The sequence below is a fragment of the Vicugna pacos genome, chromosome 6 (assembly GCF_048564905.1).
Source record: "Vicugna pacos chromosome 6, VicPac4, whole genome shotgun sequence".
Lineage (NCBI taxonomy): Eukaryota > Metazoa > Chordata > Mammalia > Artiodactyla > Camelidae > Vicugna > Vicugna pacos.
In genome coordinates, this window is record NC_132992.1 from 91,245,028 (window position 1) to 91,265,911 (window position 20,884).

At 48.4% G+C, this 20,884-nt stretch overlaps 1 protein-coding gene across 8 annotated transcripts in view; it reads left to right on the top strand.

Annotated features, from left to right (window-relative positions):
• EVL (Enah/Vasp-like) overlaps window positions 1-20,884 on the top strand; it is a 134,383-nt gene that overhangs the window by 74,761 nt on the left and 38,738 nt on the right. For all 8 annotated transcript variants that reach the window (XM_072963701.1, XM_072963703.1, XM_015243348.3 and 5 more), the window contains exons 2-3: window positions 7,072-7,240; window positions 16,225-16,402. In XM_072963701.1, the coding sequence (XP_072819802.1) occupies window positions 7,072-7,240; window positions 16,225-16,402 (347 nt within the window). The remainder of the gene's footprint in view (window positions 1-7,071; window positions 7,241-16,224; window positions 16,403-20,884) is intronic.

Below are 20,884 nucleotides of genomic sequence, written 5' to 3' on the forward strand. Positions count from 1 at the left end.
GGGTCCTGGGGCAGGAAATGGTTGAGAACTGGTCTGCTCCGGTGGTTTCATTTCGGTAACTGAACCCATAAAAGTGGAAAGTAACAGCAGTGCCCTTTTCTGAGTGTTATCTGCCACACATTACACTAATGATACGATGTGACATATGTTGTCTTTAACCCTCATCCTCGGAGGGGTTACACTGTTATCCTCATCTCACTGGTAGAGACAGAGGTCAGCTAGGTCAGCTTACTGACTCCAGGTCACACTGACAGCAGTTGGCAGAGTTGGGATATGAAGCCATGTCTCTTGTGTTTTCAAAAGCTAAGTTTAGCCATAGCCTCTAGAAGGAGCTTGCCCCAGAATTATAGTCAAAGTTAGAATCAAGGCCTCCTAATCTCTGTTGTTCTTTGTAGCCTCCAACTTCACACGTTAACCCCACAAGAGACGGGAGACCTCCTTGGCCCTCCTGTGCGTCCACGCTTCTCTCTGTCAGTCATCTGCTCGTTCCCCACCTCCCCCCGAGCCTAGGGCTCCAGGGCAAGGTCTGCATCACCCCTGTGCCCAGAGAATGGCACGCACTGACTCAGATGGGAATTAGAGCCGACCCCTGCTGATCACTGCAGATGTCGGCCAGGGTGCAGCTGGTCTCTTCCCAGGCTGTGGCTTTCCCCTCAGAGATGTGCACATGTTCCCCGTCCCTGACCCGCCCCATCTCTACAGCTGTCCCAAGGCTGGGGTGCAGCCCGTTCCACTCCCACGAGTGATAAGAGCCACAGACTCAGGGATACAGGTGTGTATTGGAATTTGTAAATGCGTTTGAGGTTGGAGCAGCCCTCATGTCCACGTGACCTTCGGATGGCCCCCCAAGGAAAGGGCCCCTTTGTGGCCTCGAAAGAAAGTGTGGGAAGGGGTTGAGACTGGCTCAGACTAAGAGTATCAGACTCTCCCAACAGTTGGTGGAAGTGTTTGTTCCAGATTCCACTAGACTTCACAGAAAAGAGGAGCCAGCTGTCCAGGCATCTGGAACGGTGGCATCACAGTGGAGAAAAGGCAGACAGTCTTGACTGCGTTTGACGGGGCTGTCTGACCCTCCCAGCCAGCTTGGATGGAAGGAAAGATGTCCGGGTTTAACACTGCACTTACTGTTTATTTACCCACAGCCTTTCTTTAATTCTAACACTCACAAAAACCAGGCTTAAACCGTCATCATTTGAGATTCTGCCTGTTAATGTATGCGGATCTAATTTACTGTTTTCATTGCTGTAATGAAGTTCTCAAAATGTGATCAGAAGACCTACCCTTTTAGGGGTCTGTGAGTCAAAACTGTATTTATAATAATACTGAGACATTGTTCGCCTTTTTCACTTTTACCTCACGAGTGCACAGTGGAATTTTCCAAAGGCTGCATGGCGTGTGTTGACATTGTCACCGTGACAGCTAAGGAAATGTGTGCTCGTGTTTTAAAAAATTCTTAATTTCAAATATGGTAAATATGAATATACTTAACCTACATAAACAGAAGTTTTTTGATGTCCTCAATAATTTTTATGGGTGTAAAGGGGTCCTGAGACCAAAGGAGTTTGAGAACCACTTCTGCAAATTGTTCAGTTATATGACAGGACTGCAAAAGGCCAGCGTAGAATCGGGAAGCACCCAGTTCAGGATGTGGCTCCCTGGGCAGAGAGGAGGGCCCTGAGGTGCAGGGGCTTCTTGAGCTAAACAACTTTCTGAGGTGACACCTCATTTCCTGGACTGAGTGGTGTGATCATGGGAACCTGCTTCTCCCAGGCATGAAGTATTTCAGAATAAACATTTTAAGTTTAGAACGAAACATCAAACCTGTTTTAGGTCTGTTCTCGTTAGGAGAAAAAAGGTCACCCTAGAGGCAAGTCACTCATGCCCAGGGGGGAGTGTGGCGATGGGCCCCATAGTCAGGGTGACCTCTCAGAGTGAGGCCGCCCCGCCCTGCGCCAGGCCTCCAAGCCCTGCTGTGCCCATGGGCTCTCCTTGAGTGCCTGCTCCTGTGTGGCCTGGGAGAGTGACTCCCCACCCGCTGGGTAACTTGTGTTCATCCCATTCCCTGTCAGTCCCTGCCCTGCACTGAAGGTCTGTTTGCCAGGTATCACATTTCTCAGCTTGAGGGAAGAGAAAGTGAGCTGGAGGGAGCAGCTGGGAGCCTGGAGTGGGTGCCAGCTCCTATCAGCTTACATCAGCCAGACTTGCCTTCTGTGGGTCTTTGTTAGGTGTTTAATCCTCTGATGGTCATTGTGGGGGGGGAGCTCCCAGGATGGTAACCACTCACCCTGCTTTGCCTGGGACTGTCCTGGTTTTAGCACTGGATGTCCTGCCCTGCCTCCCAGGAGGCCCCTCCGCCTCAGGCGGACCTGGGTTCCCAGACCTGCCAGGGCAACAAGGTCAGCCACATGCAAGGCAGAGTGTGATGCGTTGTTCTGTCTGCGGAGGCGCCAGAGCTGAGCAGGGAGGGTGAGGTCTGACCATCCTCCTCCAGTGAGAGATCCAGGCCGCTGGGTCAGCTCCCAGGGACCTGCGGAGGAGCCAGGGAGGGCAGCCCCCCCCCCCCCGCCCAGAGCAGTGGATCTCTGCCCCCAGGCCTGAACCCGAAGGTGCAGCAGCCTCACCGAGGGCCCACCCTCAGCCTTGCGGCTTCCTGGCTCTCAGATGCTGGGGGCGGGGGGGGGGGGGGCAGAACCTGATGGCAATCTCCAGCAGATGCTTTTGTTTGGCAGCTACTCTGTCTCTGAGAATAAATGGAGTGGGATTGTAATGGAATGTTCCCACGGGCACACTATTCAGTTAGAGAGGCATGTATTCAACAAGCAGTTTGTGGTGTCTACCGCATCCAAAGGACTGAGTTTACAAAAGGGAAAGCAACCAAGGGCCTGCCTTCAAGGAGCTCCTCGTCTCGTGGGGTAGGCAGCGAGAAGCAGGACGGACTGTAGGTGCTCTGGGAGGAGGCAGAAATGTGCTGTGGGACTCAGTCTCCCTCCTTACGGTGCTGAACAGTCTCCAGGCTCGACCCTGGACTCTGTTTTCCAACCAGCCTCTGTGGTTGGCCCTGTTGCTGTCGCTTCTCTTTTTGGCTTTGCATCCTTCCCTTACTTTATAACGTTACACTCTGTCCTTCAAGTTTTTGTAGTAAATGCCTGGCAAAGCCCTGAAAGGTATCGTAGAGAGGAAAGGAATTCCGCGTTGACCGTGCTGCATGGGAAGGAGCCTGGCCTGCCAGCAGTGAGAGGTTCAGGAACCTCGTTCCCAGTCACACAGGGAGCGGTGGAGTGGGAGTCTGACAGCTGATGGGATGTGGACCCTGCGCTTTTCCAGAAGGAACAGAGACTGACGTCTGGCTCGCTTCACTGGGGGGGGCGTTGCAGGTGTGTCTCAAGTGTTAGCTTCCTCCCCAGGTGCGTCAGTGCTTTCTGATGTCAGGGCCAGGAAGACCCTGAGCAGGTTCACAGGCGCACGCGGGAAGTGCGGGGTATGTTCACTCTGCTGCTTTTTCAGCGAGAGAGTTCAGAAGGTGTCCAGTAGCGGTCTCTGACGTCTGGTCCAGAAGAGGTAACTGCTAGGCCAGTGACGGGACATGGGCTGCGCTTGTCCAGGGTGAGCGGAGCTTGGGGCAGACCCCCACTGTCTGAGGGACCCTGAGGTCCGGCTGGCCTTGGACGGATGAGGAAACTGAGGCCCAGAGTCACACACGCTGTCTCCTCTAAGCTCCTGACGAAGGGCTGTCCAGAGCTTTGTTAGTTTCTGTCTCCTATGCCTCGGGGTGGAGTGGGGGGAGCTACAGGCTTGCATTTTCACAGGGCCCACAAATACCTGTGCAGAAGCCCAGAATGAGTGGGATTGGACTGCTTGTTCAGAGAGCCTTCTGGGGGAGGAGCTCTGGTTGTATCTACTGCTCAGAACCGTCTGTTAAGTCCCTGCGGAAAAGGTCCCTCAGCCTGGCAGTTCAGCACCACGTGGAACAAACCGCAGAGCGTCCTTCAGCTGCCTTCCCCCACCGGTCAGCAGCGGTCTCTCCTGTAGAGGCTGCCTGGCAGAGGTCAGCTTCCCCTCCGCCCGCTTCGCCTGTCTGCTGCACGTCGGACCAGAGGAGTGGGCGCCCTGGGGCTGCGTCTGCATGTTGTGCGGGGCCAGCGCTGGGGGTAGGAACGGTCTTTGTAATTCAGTGAAGGAAACCTTGTATGTATGTGTTTTAAAAGTTTAGTCATTGCTTCAGTGGATAATTTTTAAAAAGAAAATATTTTGTCTACCAGATTAACTTTCCTCAAAGGATAACTGATGTAGACAGATGAAGGGCGCGATGCCTGTGGAGTTCGCCTGCAGTGAGGAGTTTGTGTCTGTCCTGGCAAAGGTGTTGAGAAGACAGTTAAGTATATGGAGCAATGTCTAGGCTGGATAGCAATCAAGATTTTATTAAAACAAAACAAAATAACACAAGATAAAAATTGCATAACTATGTGTCATGACAGATTTTAACTAGACTTACTGTGGTAATCATTTGCAATATATACAAATACTGAATCACTGTTGTGTACCTGAAACTAATATAGTGTTACCTGTCAATTGTATCTTTAAGAAATGAAAAATAATAAAATAAATGAAATGCTGACTCCTTCAAAACAAACCAGACATCCCAAAGGGATAATAATAAGATGCATCTTAAGTAAGCAGGTATTTTATTGCATCTAGGTTTTGTTAGTGGTAATAAAGTAAGCGGAGACAGGCAAGCACTATTCAAATGGGGTAAAAATAGGGATTTTTTTAGCCACAAGTTAAATTTGAAAGCTACAAGTGCTTAAAAAACAACAACAAGGGAACCTGCGACTATATAAGTACAACTTGAAAAATAGGGATGGTGTTCAAGCACCTTCTCTGGGCATGCACAGCGGCGAGCACGCGGCCACATCTCCTGCCGCAAACAGCCCTGCGGGTGTGCATGGTGTCCCCAGGCAAGCTCCAGCCCCCGAGCCCCTGAGCGCCCATGCACAGCACCCTGCCCTCGCCTCCCCGCCTCTGCTGGCTGCTCCTCCCCCTCCTGGAGCCCCACATCCCCTTCCTCCCGCCTGGGGTTGAGAGCTCTTTGTCTTTAAGCCCACGCAGCCCTTTCTCCAGGAAGCCTTCCCTGGCTCCCCTAACCCCTGGGGGCTGAGCAAGGTGTGTAATCACTTGTCTCACTTCCCGAGTAGCTGTGAGCGTGCCGAGGGCAGGGCTGTATGTTCATCTCGGCATCACTGGGTATTATTGGACTCACTGGCGTCTGTGCTTGTCAGACTAAGACAGGGGCGTCCTGCCAACAGTAGGACCCAGGCACCCAGAGAGCACATGGCAGATCAGGACTCTCTAGGGGAAGGGGCCTGGAGTGGCAGGGGGCTTTAGCTTTGTTGTGCGAAGAATGGCTGGAAGAACCAAGACGTCCCTTCAGTTGTCTACTGGACCGGCAGAGCTCTCCAGAACTTTTACCTCTGTAACTGTGGAGGACAGGGAGCAGAGGTCCCTCAGAACAAGGAGGGCTTGCCTGACAATTAAACCAACTGTTAGGACAACAGAATGGGCTGCTCTGGAGAGCGCTGAGTTCCCCGCTGCCGGCGTTTGTTCAGAGGCTGGGTGTGCACTTAGGGCTGCTGTTGTCCTGAACATGGAGGGTTTTGGTCGTCTCTGGCACTCTCTCCACAGTCCGCGTTCATCAGGCATCTACTGTGCACGCCCGGTTCTGGAGCCACGGCGGGGATGAGACCGGCGTGTCCCTGCCCTCGGGGAGCCTGCACTGTAGCAGGGGGTGTCACTCTGGGTCTTCCAAGAAGCAGACTCCGAGACCCTGCAGATGGTTAGATACCAGCGGTTTATCAGAACATCAGGGAAGGGTGGAGGGAGAGGCCTGGAGAGCCTCAGGCCACCATGCAGTCTGAGTCTGCGGAAGGAGGGGGCTGGGAGGACTGAGTACAAGCATTCTGAGAGCGTCTGGGCCAGGCTGAGCCCGGAGCAAAGGCTGTCCCTCCCCCACCCCCAGGTAGCCCTGCCACGCTGAGTCATTGGTGGAGAGCGGCCCAGAGAACGTGGCCTCTGTGCACACATGGGCGTCCAGAGGGGCAGCAACTGGGGCCACTGGTCAGCTTTGCTTCCCTAATAGGCTCCTTTGAAGGAGATCTGAAGGGTGGTGGTCCAGGGCCGTCACGCAAGGGGTTCATCTCACAGCTCTTCCTGGATTGGCTTCCCCAGAGTCGTCTTAAGGGCTTCTGTGTCTCATGCTAGTAAGTGGTGAAGCTGGGATTCCAGCTCCCATTCCTCTGACTTAATCAGGTCTGCACCTTGTTAGCTAACACGGTGCTGCCTCTCAGGGCCTCTCCCCGCCGCTGAGACGGTATCTGAGCGCACGCCCACTTGCCCACTTGCCGAGTGTACCAGTGGCAGCAAGTGACCTGATTCGCAGTTAGTTAATGTTGGGATGGAACTCTGACTTGATTTGAACCAAGGTCTGTCTGATTCTGTGTACAGTTTACTCTGATTGCTACCAGACTTTGTGAGGCTAGAGCCCAAAGACTTAGCTAGGGGAACAGGGCCTCCTAATATTCTTGTAAAAGATACATGGTTTCAGGGTCTGAAATTCAGAAGACAGAGCATAGTGCCTTTTTGGCTTTTCTTTTTTCTCTCCACCAGTGTGCGCTGGCTGTCTCCTGGGAAAACCCATGCCTATTTTGCTCATCACTGATTTCCCCTTAAATAATTTGTTGTCTTATTTAACACCATGCCTAGAATATTGTAGACAGTTGTCAAATTAAAGTTGTGATTCCTTTCTCATTCAAGCACCTTTTCCCCTGAAAGCAAAGCTGTGAGTCTCTCCCCTGCTATTGAAAACTTCAGCACAGAACTTCCTCTCCAGTCCCATGGTCTTTACAGAATCAACCCTCGTCACCTCACAGAGCAGCCCTTCCAGAGACAGTTGGAAGCTCAGGCAACTAGAGGTTGCTTTGTGTCAAGTAGCAGTTGGCCTCTGTTTTTGAGAAAGGCAAAGCCAGTGTCCATCCCTCGGAGCTGAGGCTGACGCTTATGTTTTCTCTTGCTCTGCAGTGAACAGAGTATCTGCCAAGCCCGGGCTTCCGTGATGGTCTACGATGACACCAGTAAGAAATGGGTACCAATCAAACCTGGCCAGCAGGGATTCAGCCGGATCAACATCTACCACAACACTGCCAGCAACACCTTCAGAGTCGTGGGAGTCAAGCTTCAGGATCAGCAGGTGAGTGCTGGAGTAACAGCCTAGACCCACAAGCTCTCAGCACGCATGCGGGTGCACACACGCACACATGCACACTCACACACAGACACACACGGTGCAGTGAAAAGAGGTCAGAAGACAATAAGGTCAAGGTTTAGAGTCAGAAGGTCTGTGTTCAACATCTGACTCCGTCTTCTGACACTCCAAGTGTAAAGCCTTCAGCAAACTTTCTTTTCTGAGCTTCATTTTTCACATCTGTCTTATAGAGACAGTAATCCACCCCCTGCCCTACCTCACTGTGTTACTGTCATATTAGAATATAAATAAAGCGATAGATGTGAAACAGCTTTAAGAAATGTATCATACGAATGTGTTAGTATTATTCTATGCCTGCACACCCATAAGTAATAAAGCTATGAACATTTTTGGTCTACCAACCCCGAAGGTCTTACTTTGCAAGGAATATCAAGGTGATTTGAAGATCGTTTCTCTATTAGGACATCCTGGGCAAATCAGGCAAGATGGTTTGTGAGTGTACCTGGTAAGTACCTGTGCAAATAAATAATTGTAAGTCCACCTATGTCGGGGATAGCCGTGTACACATAACTAAGACACAGTGGTCTGACGTGAGGTGGACCAAAACAGCGACGTGGAGAAAGGGCTTGTGCAGCTTAACCACGGTGACTTTGGTCGGAACCTCAGCCCCTTCTTAGAAATTGACGAGGACGTTTTTAGCAACGAAATCAGCTGATCCGTAGTTTAGCACTTTTGAAAACCTCTGCCTGAAACAGCGTTTTCTGGCATCCTTTGTCGGCCAGGCCTTGGCTGAGGCGGTGAGCAGCAGGGTAACCGCTATCTCAGCAGAACCAGCATGTGAGAAAATAGAAAAGAGAGAACAGAAACTTAGGGCTCTATTTTTAGCGTGTTGCCTATTAAATAGGTCTCTGCTGTGGCCAAAGTCGTCTTAGCTAAGTTTCAGATTCTTGTGGCTAAAAGGGACATCCTTACTTCAGAACCCCTGACAGAAGGTCGTCTGTCTAACCAGGAACTCTGGGTACCTTCCGGGGCATCCCTGTCCCTTGTCGATGCTCCTCTCTGGTAGGAAGGCTGTTCTGGGAACCTTCTAGAAGCTGCTTCCCTGTTCTTCTAGTTCATCAATTCTAGCTCTGCCTTTTAGAGGCTCACTGCACCATACACTGCAGAATATATAGCACCTTTAGCCCCAATTATGGTGACAACCAAAACATCTCGCACGTTTCACTGACACCCATGGGCGGGGCTGGCAGGGCCGTGCCACCCTAGTACTCCCCTTTGACACAAGGTCCATCACCCAGTGCGGTTCCCGAGTCACAGGGGATGTTCCCGGGGTGGCTGCTTCTATCACAGCAAGCTTGTAGTTCCCTTCATGCTCCTTGGTTGCCCTGCAGGGCACGCTCGGAAGGTCCCACAGTGTGCTGCAGAGGGCTTGGGACCGGAGAACGGGATCCCCTGAAATCTGCACGAACCTTGTTCTCAGGAGCCTCAACGCCTCCCTGCCCCCCTCAGAGGAAATCACGTGTCAGGGCTCATCTGGGAGGAGACCTTCTCCCCATTCAGGAAGGGACTGGGAGCAGTCCTCAGTGATCTTCTGGATGAATTCAAAGAGACTCTGCTGCCTCGAATTTAGAGATTTCCTAGGGCCTGACAGAGCAGTTACCAGCCCAGCCTTCCACTTGGAATTGTGTGTTTGTCAGACAGACCCCTAGAACGTGATTGAGACTCTCCCCGGTGGCGGGGGCACATTAGCCAGGAACACAAGAGATTCTCATTAAACCAAGGTGTTAGAGAAAGTGGCAGAAAACCTGGTCCGTAATGGCTTGTATGGGCCTCAGCAGAAAAAGTTGATTTTCACAGGTCTGTTTTCTAGTCATTATGGGTGACAGACAAGGTCAGACCTTTTTAGAGAGACAGGAATGCCTGGCCTGATAACCAGACAGAGCTGTCTTACATGGAAACGGTCTTTATAGCTCATGGAGCATCTTCAGATCTGATAGTTCAGCCTCCCAGGCACCCCAGGATGATAACAGTGCAAGAATTCTCACCCCCATTTTGCTAAATAGGTGGGCATAAAACCAGGTGATCATTTGTGGGAAGAAAGGACTGGTGAGTTATAGTATCATTAGCCAAGGTCTAACCTGAATCTCACATGGAGGGTGAAGAAAACCAAGATTTTTAGTTGAGAATGAGTTGTGGCCACTGAACATGTGAGTGAGTTCTCAGGCTGAATTAGCAGAAGCAGAGGTCCAGAGGGAGGGAGATGATAGTCCAGCTCTGCTCTGAGTGGTCGTGCTTCATCACAAACGCCGGGACTAAATCTGAATGCCACAAACCAGAATCTGTAAGGAAGAGAGCGTCCACACTGGTGAGAGGTCTGAAGGTAGCGTAATATGTGGAACAGCTGAAGAAGGAACAAGAGGAGAGAAAAACAGAAGGGGGCGTGGCCACAGTTTTCGCATCTCTGAAGGGCCATCATATGGATGAGAAATCGAACTTCTGTGAAGTCCTGAGAACAGATTAGGAATACTGCATGGATATTACAGTGAAGAACATTTGATTTGAACCCAATAAAAGGAAGAACTTTGTTACAAGTACACTGTGGAGGACGGAAGGTATTGTCTCGTGAGCCCATGAGCCAGCAGGCCACTTGGTGAGCATTCTGGGAAGGCACTCCGTCACCCAGTTGAGATTTGCATGAGCTGAGACCACAAAGGCCTTTACCAGCCTGTAGATTCTGTGATTTTAGATCCAAGTGAATATGTGGGTCCAGAAGACCATTCTCCACCATCAGCTTCTTTTTTTGTAAAGGGCTCTTGAGTGTTCTTACTGGGCAGCCTCAGAAACGCATTAGATCGTACTTGTTGTTGCAGGGCCTTCCTTGAGGACAACGGGAAGGCCCCCCCGGTTTTTCCTGCACTCCCCAGAACGGAGCAAGTGCGACGCTGTGGCTGTGGGCTCTTACATACGGAAAAGTGGCCTTTTAAATTAAACCATGTTTATCCTTCAGCACTTATCTAGATTAGTCGTACCAAAGCTTGGAGAATTATTTTTAAAATAAAGCTGAGAAGGATACAGACTGTGAAAGTAATAGAGTGGAAAAAGATAAACCTTACAGACGCTAACCAAAGGAAAATGATGTGACTATATTAATGTTATACAAAATAAACTTTAAGGCAAGAAAAATTACTGAAGATAAAGAAGGACCTTTTTAATAATAAATGAGTCAATTGAAAAGGAAGACACAACAATGCTAAATTTTTAGGTACCTAATAGATCTTCAAAATATATAAAGCAAAAATGGAGAGATCTAAAGGGAGAAATAGAGAAATCCAGAGGCACAACTGCAAGTTCTAATCATACCTTCAAAAAACTGACTCAGCAAGCAGGCAGAAATCAGTAAACAGGTAATTTGAAGAGCGTTTTTAACCGACTTGACCCGATTTACATTCACAGAAACTGCAGCCGCCGCAGGAGAATGTACAGGCCTCTCGAGTGTACACTGAGCATTTATGGAAATAGACAACATGCTTGACCACGAAGCCAACCTCAGCAAATTTAAATAGATTGAACTCATACAGAGCTTTTCTTTGACCATAGCAGAATTACGCCAGAAATCAGTAACAGAAGGGTAACTCCTTGTTTGGAAATTAATGTTTGGAAATGCTACTAAATAAGCCATGGGACCGAAAAAAAAGAAAAAGAAAAACCACAACATAAATCAGAAAATATTTTGAACAGAACAATAATGTAAATGCAGTGTAGCAAAGCTTGTGGGATGCAAGTAAAGCACCACATATAGAGAAACGTACAGCCATAAATGCATATTTTAGAGAAAGAATGATTGAAAATCGGTGACCTAAGAAGCTAGGAAAAGCAAAAACAAAGTAAATCAACAAAAATAGAAGGAAAAATGAAAACAGAAACAAAAACCTAATGAAATAGAAAGCAGATACACAACAGAGAAAAGCAAAATGTTTTAGTTGAAGGGCAAACGAGCCTAGATAGAGCCACACGTATGTGGTCACTTGGCTTATGACAAAGGCACCAGTGCACTCAGTGGGCTAAGGGTGGTCCTTTCAACAAATGATACCAGAACAGCCAGATATACATGAAAAAAGTCTTTATGCCTAGCTCACAGTGTACCCCCAAATTAAGGTCAACCTAAATATGCAAAGTATATCAGTGGAAGAAAATTCAGGAAAATATCTTCATTATATTGGAGGGAAAATGTCTTCATGACATTGAACAGGACACAAATAGCATTAAGTGTAAAAGAAAAACATTAAGTTGCACTTCTTTAAAGTTAAGCAATTTTCTTTATTGAAAAGTTACCATTGAGAAAGTGAAAAGGCAAGCTACAGACTGGGAGAAGAGATACATATACATGTATACACACACACACACACACACACACGACAAAGGACTCGTGAAAAGTGTGTGTGGAATTCCTACAAATCAATAAGAAAAGGACAAACAACCTCTTAAAAATGGGCACAAGGACTTGAACTGAAATTGCACAAAAAGAGAAAAGAGCAGTGGAACAGAAGACCAACGAGCATGTGAAAGTTGCTCTCCGTCACGTCTCGTAATACAAAAGGACACTGTGATCAGAGTGCTGCACACACAGCAGAAAAGCTGAAGTTAAAAGGGCTGAAGGCCAAATGTTGGTGGGAATGCAGAGTGACTGGAGTCCCCACATATTGCTGCTGGGAGGTGTAAATCACCACAGCCTCTCTGGAAAGTGATTTGCCAGAACCTACTGAGGCTCAGTATGTACCTACCCTGTAACTCACTCTTGGTTGTATACCCCAGAGAAATGAGTGCCTGTGTTCCGTGAAAGACATGGATGAAAATATTCATGGCAATTCTATTCCTGACAGCCGACAGCTAGAAACTACACAAATGCCCATCAACAGGAGAATGGATGAGTTATTTATGGTATATCAAAAAACAGAATGTTGTGTAGCTGCCAAAAAGAATTAAATACTTACAAATGCAGTAACATGGATGAATCTCAGAGACATTTTGTTGCAAGAAAGAACACAAACAGAAGAGTACATATCATGTGAATCCATTTCTGTGTAGTTCCCCTTCCCCACCCCCTCCCCCAGTAACCATGGTTTATTTTCTGTGTCTGAGTCTGTATCTATTTTGTAAATAAGTACATTTGTGTCTTTTTTTTTTTTTTTTAGATTCCATATATGTGATGTCATATCGTATTTTTCTTTCTCTTTCTGGCTTATTTCACTTAGTATAACAATCTCCAGGTCCATCCATGTTGCTGTGAATGGCATTATTTTATTCCTTTATATGGCTGAGTATCTAATACACACACACACACACACACACCCCCACAACTTCTTTAGTCATCTGTTGATGGACATTTAGGTTGCTTCCATGTCTTGGCTCTTGTAAATAGTGCTGCTGCAGACGTTGAAGTACATGTATCTTTTCACATTAGTTTCCTCTAGACATATGACCAGGAGTGGGATTGCTGGGTTGTATGGTAAATCTATTTTTAGTTTTTTAAGGAATCTCCATAGTTTTCCATAGTGGCTGCACCAAATTACATTCCTACCATCAGTGTAGGAGGGTTCCCCTTTCTCCACACCCTCTCCAGCATTTATTGTTAGTGAACTTCTTAATGATGGCCATTCTGACCAGTGTGAGGTGGTATCTCGTAGTTTTGATTTGCATTTCTCTGATAATTAACTCTATTGAGCATCTTTTCCTGTGCCTGTTGATCATCACAATGCTGCTTATCATGCATACAAACCACAAAACCTCGAGCACTTTTTCTGATGATCTAGAGCTAAACTCAGAGAGAGAAACACCCAGGAACCTGGGTGTAGATGTTGGTGAAGACTGCACTGTGTTAGTGTGTGAGAAGTTAGGGGACAGTTGTGTTTCTCTAGCTAATTCAGTACCTGGCACAGCACATGCAGGCTCGCACGCTCACTCTCTCGCTCTCTCTTTTCACTACAGGTCAGTGTAGACCCACCTTACACCTGGCTAAGACTTGGAAAAAGTTTTTGTGGGTATTGCCCATATGTGCTGTCCTGGCCTTTCTTTCTCCGACAGCACGGCAATGTAGAGTGGGAAAGGAGAGCAATAGATCCGAGGTATCATCTTAGCACTCCGGCCAGTAACCAGGGTGCCTTGGCCTTGTGCCTTTGCATCTCTGAATCTTTCCCTGAGCTCACCTTCCTGACCAGGGGGACAGTAGTAGCATGAGTTATCTCCAATTTCAGATCACGAAACCCTGAAGCCTCAAAACCAGAGATCAGAGCAGTCATCCTCTGCCTCTCCTAAAGCAGAGTCCTTTCCATCATATCACCAACAGCAGGCCGTCCAGCCTTATCCAGACTCTTGTATTTCCATCTCTAGGGACTTTAATATTTCTCAGTTAACACTTACTGACAGCCTGTTGTGTGCCAGCAGCTGTGTTAGTGGTTCCATATGTGTAATTTAATCTTCACAACACTCTGAGGATGCCACACCACTACCATATCACAGTCTTCCCCGTTTTACAGATAAGAAAACATATTAAGTGAAGTCATACAGTATTTGTTTTTTTCTTATTTCACTTAGCCTAGTGCCCTCAAGATCCTTCCATCTTGTCACAAATGGCTAGATTTCATTCTTTTTACGGCTGAATAATACTCTGTTTTATGTATACACCATGGTTTCTTTATTCATACATCAGTGGACATTTAGGTTGTTTCCTTATCTTGGCTATTGTAAATAATGGTTCAGTGAACATGGGAGTGCATATAGCTTTTTGACTCCATGTTTTCATTTTCATTTTTACTCAAAAGAGGAATTGTTAGATCATGTGGTAGTTCTATTTTTAATTTTTTTATCTATTTTTAATTTTTTGAGGAACTTTTATACTATTTTCCGTAGTAGCTACACCAATTTACATTCCCACCAGCAGTGCACAAGGGTTCCCTTTTCTCCATACCCTCACCAGCACTTGTATTTCTTGTCTTTTTGATAGCAGCCATTCTGATATGTGAGGTGATGTCTCCTTGTGGTTTGGATTTGCATTTCCCTGATTAGTGATGTTGAGTGACTTTTCGTATATCTGTTGGCCATCTGAATGTCTTCTATGAATAAATATCTATTGAGATCTTCTGCCCATTTTTTAATTGGATTGTTTGGTTTTTTGCTGTTGAGTAATACAAGTTCTTTATATGTTTTAGATATTTGTCCCTTATCAGGTACAGGATTTACAAACATTTTCTCCCATTCAGTAGGTTGCCTTTTCATTTTGTTGATGGTTTCCTTCTGCTGTGTAGAAGCTTTTTAGTTTGATGTAGTCTCACTTGTTTATTTTTGCTTTTGTTGCATTTGTTTTGGTGTCAGATTCAAAAAAATCATCACCAAGACCTGTCAAGGAGTTTACCATTTATGTTTTCTTCTAGGAGCTTTATGGTTTTAGGTCACAGATATGTGGAGGTTAAACAACGTGCTCCTGAACAACCAGTGGACTGAAGAAGAAATCTAAAGAGGAATTTAAAAATACTTAAACAAACAAAAATGGGAGTATAACATGACAAAGTTTATGGGATGCAGCAAAAGCAGTTCTAAGAGGGAAGTTCGTAGCAATAAATGCCTACCTCAAGAAACAAGAAAAATTTCAAACAACCTAACTTTACAACCTAAGGAATTAGAAAAAGAAAAACAAATGAAGCCCAAATTTAGAAGGAAAGCAATGACAAAGATTAAATCAGAAATAAGTGAGGGGAGGGGGGCACAGCTCAAGGGTAGAGGACGTGCCTAGCATGCATGAGGTCATAGGTTCAGTCCCCAGTACCTGCATTCAAAAATCAATCAATCAATCAATCAATCAATCTGATCACCTCCCTACTCCCCCCTACCCCTCCAAAGAAAAGGAAAAGAAAGAAATGAAACAGAGACTAAAAAGAGAACAGAGAAGATCAGTAAAACTAAGAGCCGGGTCTTTGAAATTATAAACGAAACTGACAAGCCTTTAGCCAGACTTACCAAGAAAAAGAGGAGACTCTGCTCATGTGAAAATGTCCATACTACCCAAAGCAATCAACAGATTCAGTGCAGTCCCTATCCAGATCTCAGTGGCGTTTTTCACAGAAACAGAACAGTAATCCCAAAAGTTATATGGAACCACAAAAGACCCCCAACCGGCCAAAGCAATCTTGAGAAAGAACAGAGCTGGAGGCATCACACTCCCTCATTTCAAACTGTATTTCAAAACCATGGTAATTAAAACAGCATAATACTGGCACAAAAACAGACACATAAATCAGTGGGACAGAATAAAGAACCCAGTAATAAACCCACACAGATGTGGTTATTCACTTATGACAAAGGAGCCAAGAACATGCAGGGGGGAAAGGACAGCCTCTTCAGTAAGTGGTGCTGAGAAAGCTGGACAGCCGTGTCCTCTTAACCAATGACCTGCTTCTTAATGCACTCTGAGGACGAGGCACTCTGCAGAGGGATGCGGGAGGCATAAATACAAATTAGAGAAGACTCTCGCCCCGAACGGTCTTTGTATCTAGCAGTCTCAGTAAGGTGTGTGTCATACTGTGACCTTTGCAGTTAACCCCATTAGGTCAGTAGAGCCAGGATTATCATCCCCACTTAATAACTGGAGAGACCAAGCCCAGAGAAACGCAGTGCCGCCCTGGGTGACGTGGCTGGGACCAGGACCCAGGGAGCCCGACTCCCAGCTCAGGTCTCTGCTATAGAGATCGGGGCTGTACAGCACTGTTAGTTAAGTGAAATAACTGGTTTTCTAACCCTCACTGTTCCCTTGCATCATGTTGGAAAGCTGCCTGGTGGTGCTGCCCCCTCTGACCCCATCCCCATCTCCTTGTCCTCTCATAGCCCCAGGGACACAGGATCCTTGCCCCACAGCGGCTCCCTCCAGCTCACTTACCTGTTATTTATTTACACGTATTTCTCTCTCTTTTCCCTTTCAGGTTGTGATCAATTATTCAATCGTGAAAGGGCTGAAGTACAATCAGGCAACGCCAACCTTCCACCAGTGGCGAGATGCCCGCCAGGTCTACGGTTTAAACTTTGCAAGTAAGGAAGAAGCGACCACATTCTCCAATGCCATGCTGTTTGCCCTGAACATCATGAATTCCCAAGAAGGAGGTAAGTGGGGCTTAGTGCTGGCCTGGTGCCGAGACCCTCTCTGGTTCTACCTCTGTCCTCCCACGGTGCTAGCTCCCCGGGTGTCCTCGCCCTGCAGCTGCGCGGAGCTGGTGTGTCATGGATCCTCAGAGAAGCCCACTGCCTGCCTCTAGATTTAGAGATACTCACAATTGGAAGGAGGAGAGAATGGCCTTTACGTCTTTTTTCCATGTGTGAGATGCAGATTTGTACTGATGTGTTCCTAAAGCTATACATCAGATGTGTTATGTTTGTCATCTGCATTCTGGACACATATTTGGCAGAGATGGGAGGGAGCAAGCAACAGTTTATTCATGAATTCATTTGTTCACACTTGCACTAAACATTGAGCGTTAGAAACTGGCCAGGCGGCATAGGTAAGGAATGACTAGGTGGAGTCCTTCCCCTCGAGGCCCTTGGTATCTCGGAGCAGACAGACTCGTAATCTGCTAACCATCACGCAGTGTGGCGAGTGCTTGGGCAGGGTCCTCAGGGAGCACAGGAAAGGAATAAGGAACTGCCCATCTGGGCTGCCCCGGGAGGCTTCACACGGGGTGGCGGCATTTGAGCTGGAGTTTTGAAGGACAAGGAGCTTACAAGACAGAGGTGGGAGTGGGCATCCCAGGCAGAGGGAGCAGCAAACATGAAGGCACGTGGGCAGGAAAGCCCAGCATGTGCTGGGAACCGGTACACTGCAGCGTCTCTGGGGCCTGCCGTGCAGACAGGAGAGAGGTTGGAAGTGGAATTGGAAGGCAGGTGGGGATTGCACAGTGACAGGCTCCAACCTGGAAGACTTTGGGTGCACTTGATACTTGGCGTAGGTGGTAGGGTGGGGGTGGCAAGCGGTGCCAGCAAAAACTTCTGTGCAGGGCAGGTAAACCAGAGAGACCAAAATCTATGTGGCTTTTCTCGGAAATTTGTAGTCTTAGCTTCACAGGGAGGATGGAGGCCTCCCGGGGCGTGGGCGTCATGGTGGCCGCAGAGATGGTCTTGCACTCTGCAAGGGATCTCTTCTTGGAAGAAGGTGAAGAAGTGGACTTGGGGGCACACTGCTGCCTTTGAGCCCTGGTTCTGCCACGTCCTGGCAGAGGAGCCCTTGGACAGGTCACTTTATTTTTCTGTGCTTCAGGTTCCTTATCTGTAGAATGAGGGGTAGAGGGTTGATTGTACGTTTAAATGAGCTGGAATGTAAGATGTTTGGTAGGCAGCCTGACACATACTGATCACCCAGCATCAGGATTTGTCTTACTACTGCCGCTGCCGCTGCTGCAGCCGGATCCAGGTAGGAAGTAGGGAGACCCGGTACTTAGAACCTGGAGGGAGGTGGCTTTTAAATGCCTACTGTGCCTAATATGCTGGAGCTTTGGGGCCCAGTTTTGGCCGTGGAGCGATTTTGTCACGTGAATAGGGAGCACACTTTGAGGACACTTCCCGCAGGCCTTGCGCAGGACCGGTGCCCGTAGAGCTCTTCCCCCGCCGTGAAAGGCCCCAGGAGTTGCGGATTTTCTGCTGAAAACTCGGGCTGCGTGGTGAGGAACCACAGCATTGTTAAGTGACAAGCACAGGGCCTGGAACATCATGGGCACCAAATAAATGTTTATTAAACTGTATTTTTTCCACCCAAGAGCCTTGAGCTTCTGGTGAAGTGAGCTGAGTTTAAGGTTTCCCATCGGAGCTGCCTCACTTGTCCCAGGATGTGAGCGTTAAGTTTTATTTTATCTGTATGTACAGATACATTAAGGCCCCCCCAAAAAAGGTTTTAATGTAATCAGATGGCTAACTCAAAGCAACTGCAACTGTTAGTTATTTTATTAACTTAATCATGAATGACAAGGAAGTCAGTTAATCCAACAGTCATTTTCAGATAAGAAACCTGTGACCTGTTCTGAAGAAATGACTTGTTGGTGCCGGGCAGTAACTCAGATTCAGAGTCCAGGCCTCCTACATGCCCTTTGGGTTGAATGGATGTCTTTGTTGGGGTAGGGGTGGATGTGTGGTCACAATGTGAGTGACCTGATTTGAAACTTTCATCATGAGTAGCAGTTATCTGTCCTGGTTCAATGGCCCTTGGTGGAGGGGGTCCTGGGCCCACTGAGAATTAAGCTTTCTCTTCACCTGGGGTGTAGCCTCCTGTACCGTACAGAAATCTGGAGTGTGAGCGCCATGCACTTCACACGTGGCTGTGCAGGGACCCCCCCCACCACACCCAGGTCCCGACAGACCATGTCCCTCTGGCCCCTCCCAGGGACAACCAGGACATCACCTGTGCCAACAGACCACTTTGGAACTTCTTGGAAATGGATCATATAGTCTGGACTTCAGTGCCTGACTTCTGTCCCTCGACGTTACGTCTGAGGGACTGGCCCACGGAACCGTGTGTCTGCAGTGGCTCCTGTCGCTGCCGGGCGCCGCTCTCCCCTGTAGTTCAGCCTGCAGAGCTGGGGCGGTGCACGGGCAGCCTCTAGCACGCCGCTCTGTCCGTCAGTTAGGCAGCTTGCTGCCGGCCAGCCGTGATGCGCGCTGTCACATCCTCTCTGTGCTGGGGCGTCCTCCTCTGCCCTCCTTTGGTGGGAGGCAGTTTGCTATACAGTGGGCCCTGGAACAGCGCGGGTTTGAACCATATGGTCCACTTACGTGAGGACTTTCCTCAGTAAACACGTCCGCAGCACCGTGGGTACCGGGCACCGACTGTCACTCGCGGTTTTCAACTGCGCAGAGGGTCGGAGCCCCCGTCCCCAACGTTGTTCAAGGGTTTGCTGTAGTGAAAAGAGCATTTGTTTGGAGGCAGTGAGATCTAATATTAAGTCTTTACTCTGCCACCTGTGGCCTTGGGATAATAAACCCTACTTCCTAGGGTTGTTAGGTAAGTTAAATTTAAAATATGTATAAAGCACTTAGTGTATAGTGCCTGGTATGTGATAAAAGCTCAAATAATATTGGTTCTTTCCCTTTTGGTCTTGGATTTGCTTGTCTTCTGTAAGCTTCGGCATCCTTAGTTGTAAAATGGGGTCATAAGTCCCACTTACAAAGCTGTGGAGAGGAGTCAGCTGCCCAGCGTGGGGCTTGGCACCTCGTAAATGCAAAGCCGCTGCCCCTTCCTCGCCTCACTGGTGTGTCCTGTTCTGTGCTGGGATCTGGGGCTCGTGGGGCTCGTGCCCTCAGGTGGTAGAAAGACTCAGGGTCCCCTCAGCTTGGGTTTCTCAGCATTTCCCACCTCCTTCCTTGTGTGTGAGCAACACTAGTGTGGCCTCCTCCGGGGTCTTCCAACCTGGCAGACACAAGATGTTTAGACACAAACCTGAAAGCAATCAGAGCCAATCACGGACGCCCAGGACTTTGTACTGACCAGTCTTCACATCCCCCTTCTTTTACCTGATTCTTGCCACAGCCCTGGGAAGCGAGTCCCAGGTGACGTCGTTGGGTTAGGAAGCCAAGGCTTAGAGTCGGGGTGGCTTCCCCGGAATTCAGACCCCGGGCTGGACCCATTCACACAGTTTGCTGTCCATGTGCTCAAGACAGGCAGCAGGCCGTGACTGGGGTCTTTCTTTGTTCCTTCCTGCCTCTCAGACTGGTGAAGCCCACTGTCCAACCAGGGTTCTTAACAGTATTCCAGAGAAAGAGCAGGCACAACACAGTAATATTTTTGCTGCCTGACCTCTGCATGGAAGAGACAGTCAGGCACTTGATCCCTGAAAGATCTGTTTTTCTGACATTGTTCCTTGCTACCCACAAAACCTATCATTTTCTACCTGTGAGTTTTTAGTAGTGCTCATTCTTCAACCTCAGGCCCAACCTAGGGAACCCAAGGTCAATTTAGCAAGTGACATGAATAAGGTAGATAATGGTCTTAGAGTCTGGTGGCTTCAGTTCCCAGGATGGGGTCAGGAGTGCAGAGCTGGCTTAGGGCTCTCTTGGGACCCACAAAGCTCTGGGATCAGGGTGATTGGGTGGATGGGGGCAGTCAGTCACTGGGTTCTTGGTGGGGGTTTTCTATAGAAGTTGACCCCCGGAGGTTGTCTTGGCGGCGGGAGGAGGCGTCTGGCTCCTCGTGCACGGCTGTCTTCCTAGCGGAGGGGCGCTGGGTGCGGTGGAGGGGAGGCCGCCGCCTCCCTGTGGTCACAGCTGTCCTCCTTGCGGGTTGCTGGTCCCTGCTCTTTACAGAGCTTGGCCCAGCCTGTCTGGATTTCTGGGTGCCGCATGAGGAGGTTTGACGGCCAAGGATGGTGCGTGTGCTTAGGGGGCACTCAGACTGGGGCATCTTTGGCTTATTTGGATGGCAGAGGTAATGACTATAGTAATAATGCTATCATCTAGACTTTCTCTTCAAAGTCTGGGCTCTTTGCTTCTCACCAGGCTCCTTCTCCCATGTGCCCCTCCCCCACCCTTCTTAAGGGAAGGCTCCCATTAACCAAACAGCCTGTGGGGTGTGAGGGCCCGGCAGCCACACAGGAAAACCTTATCTGG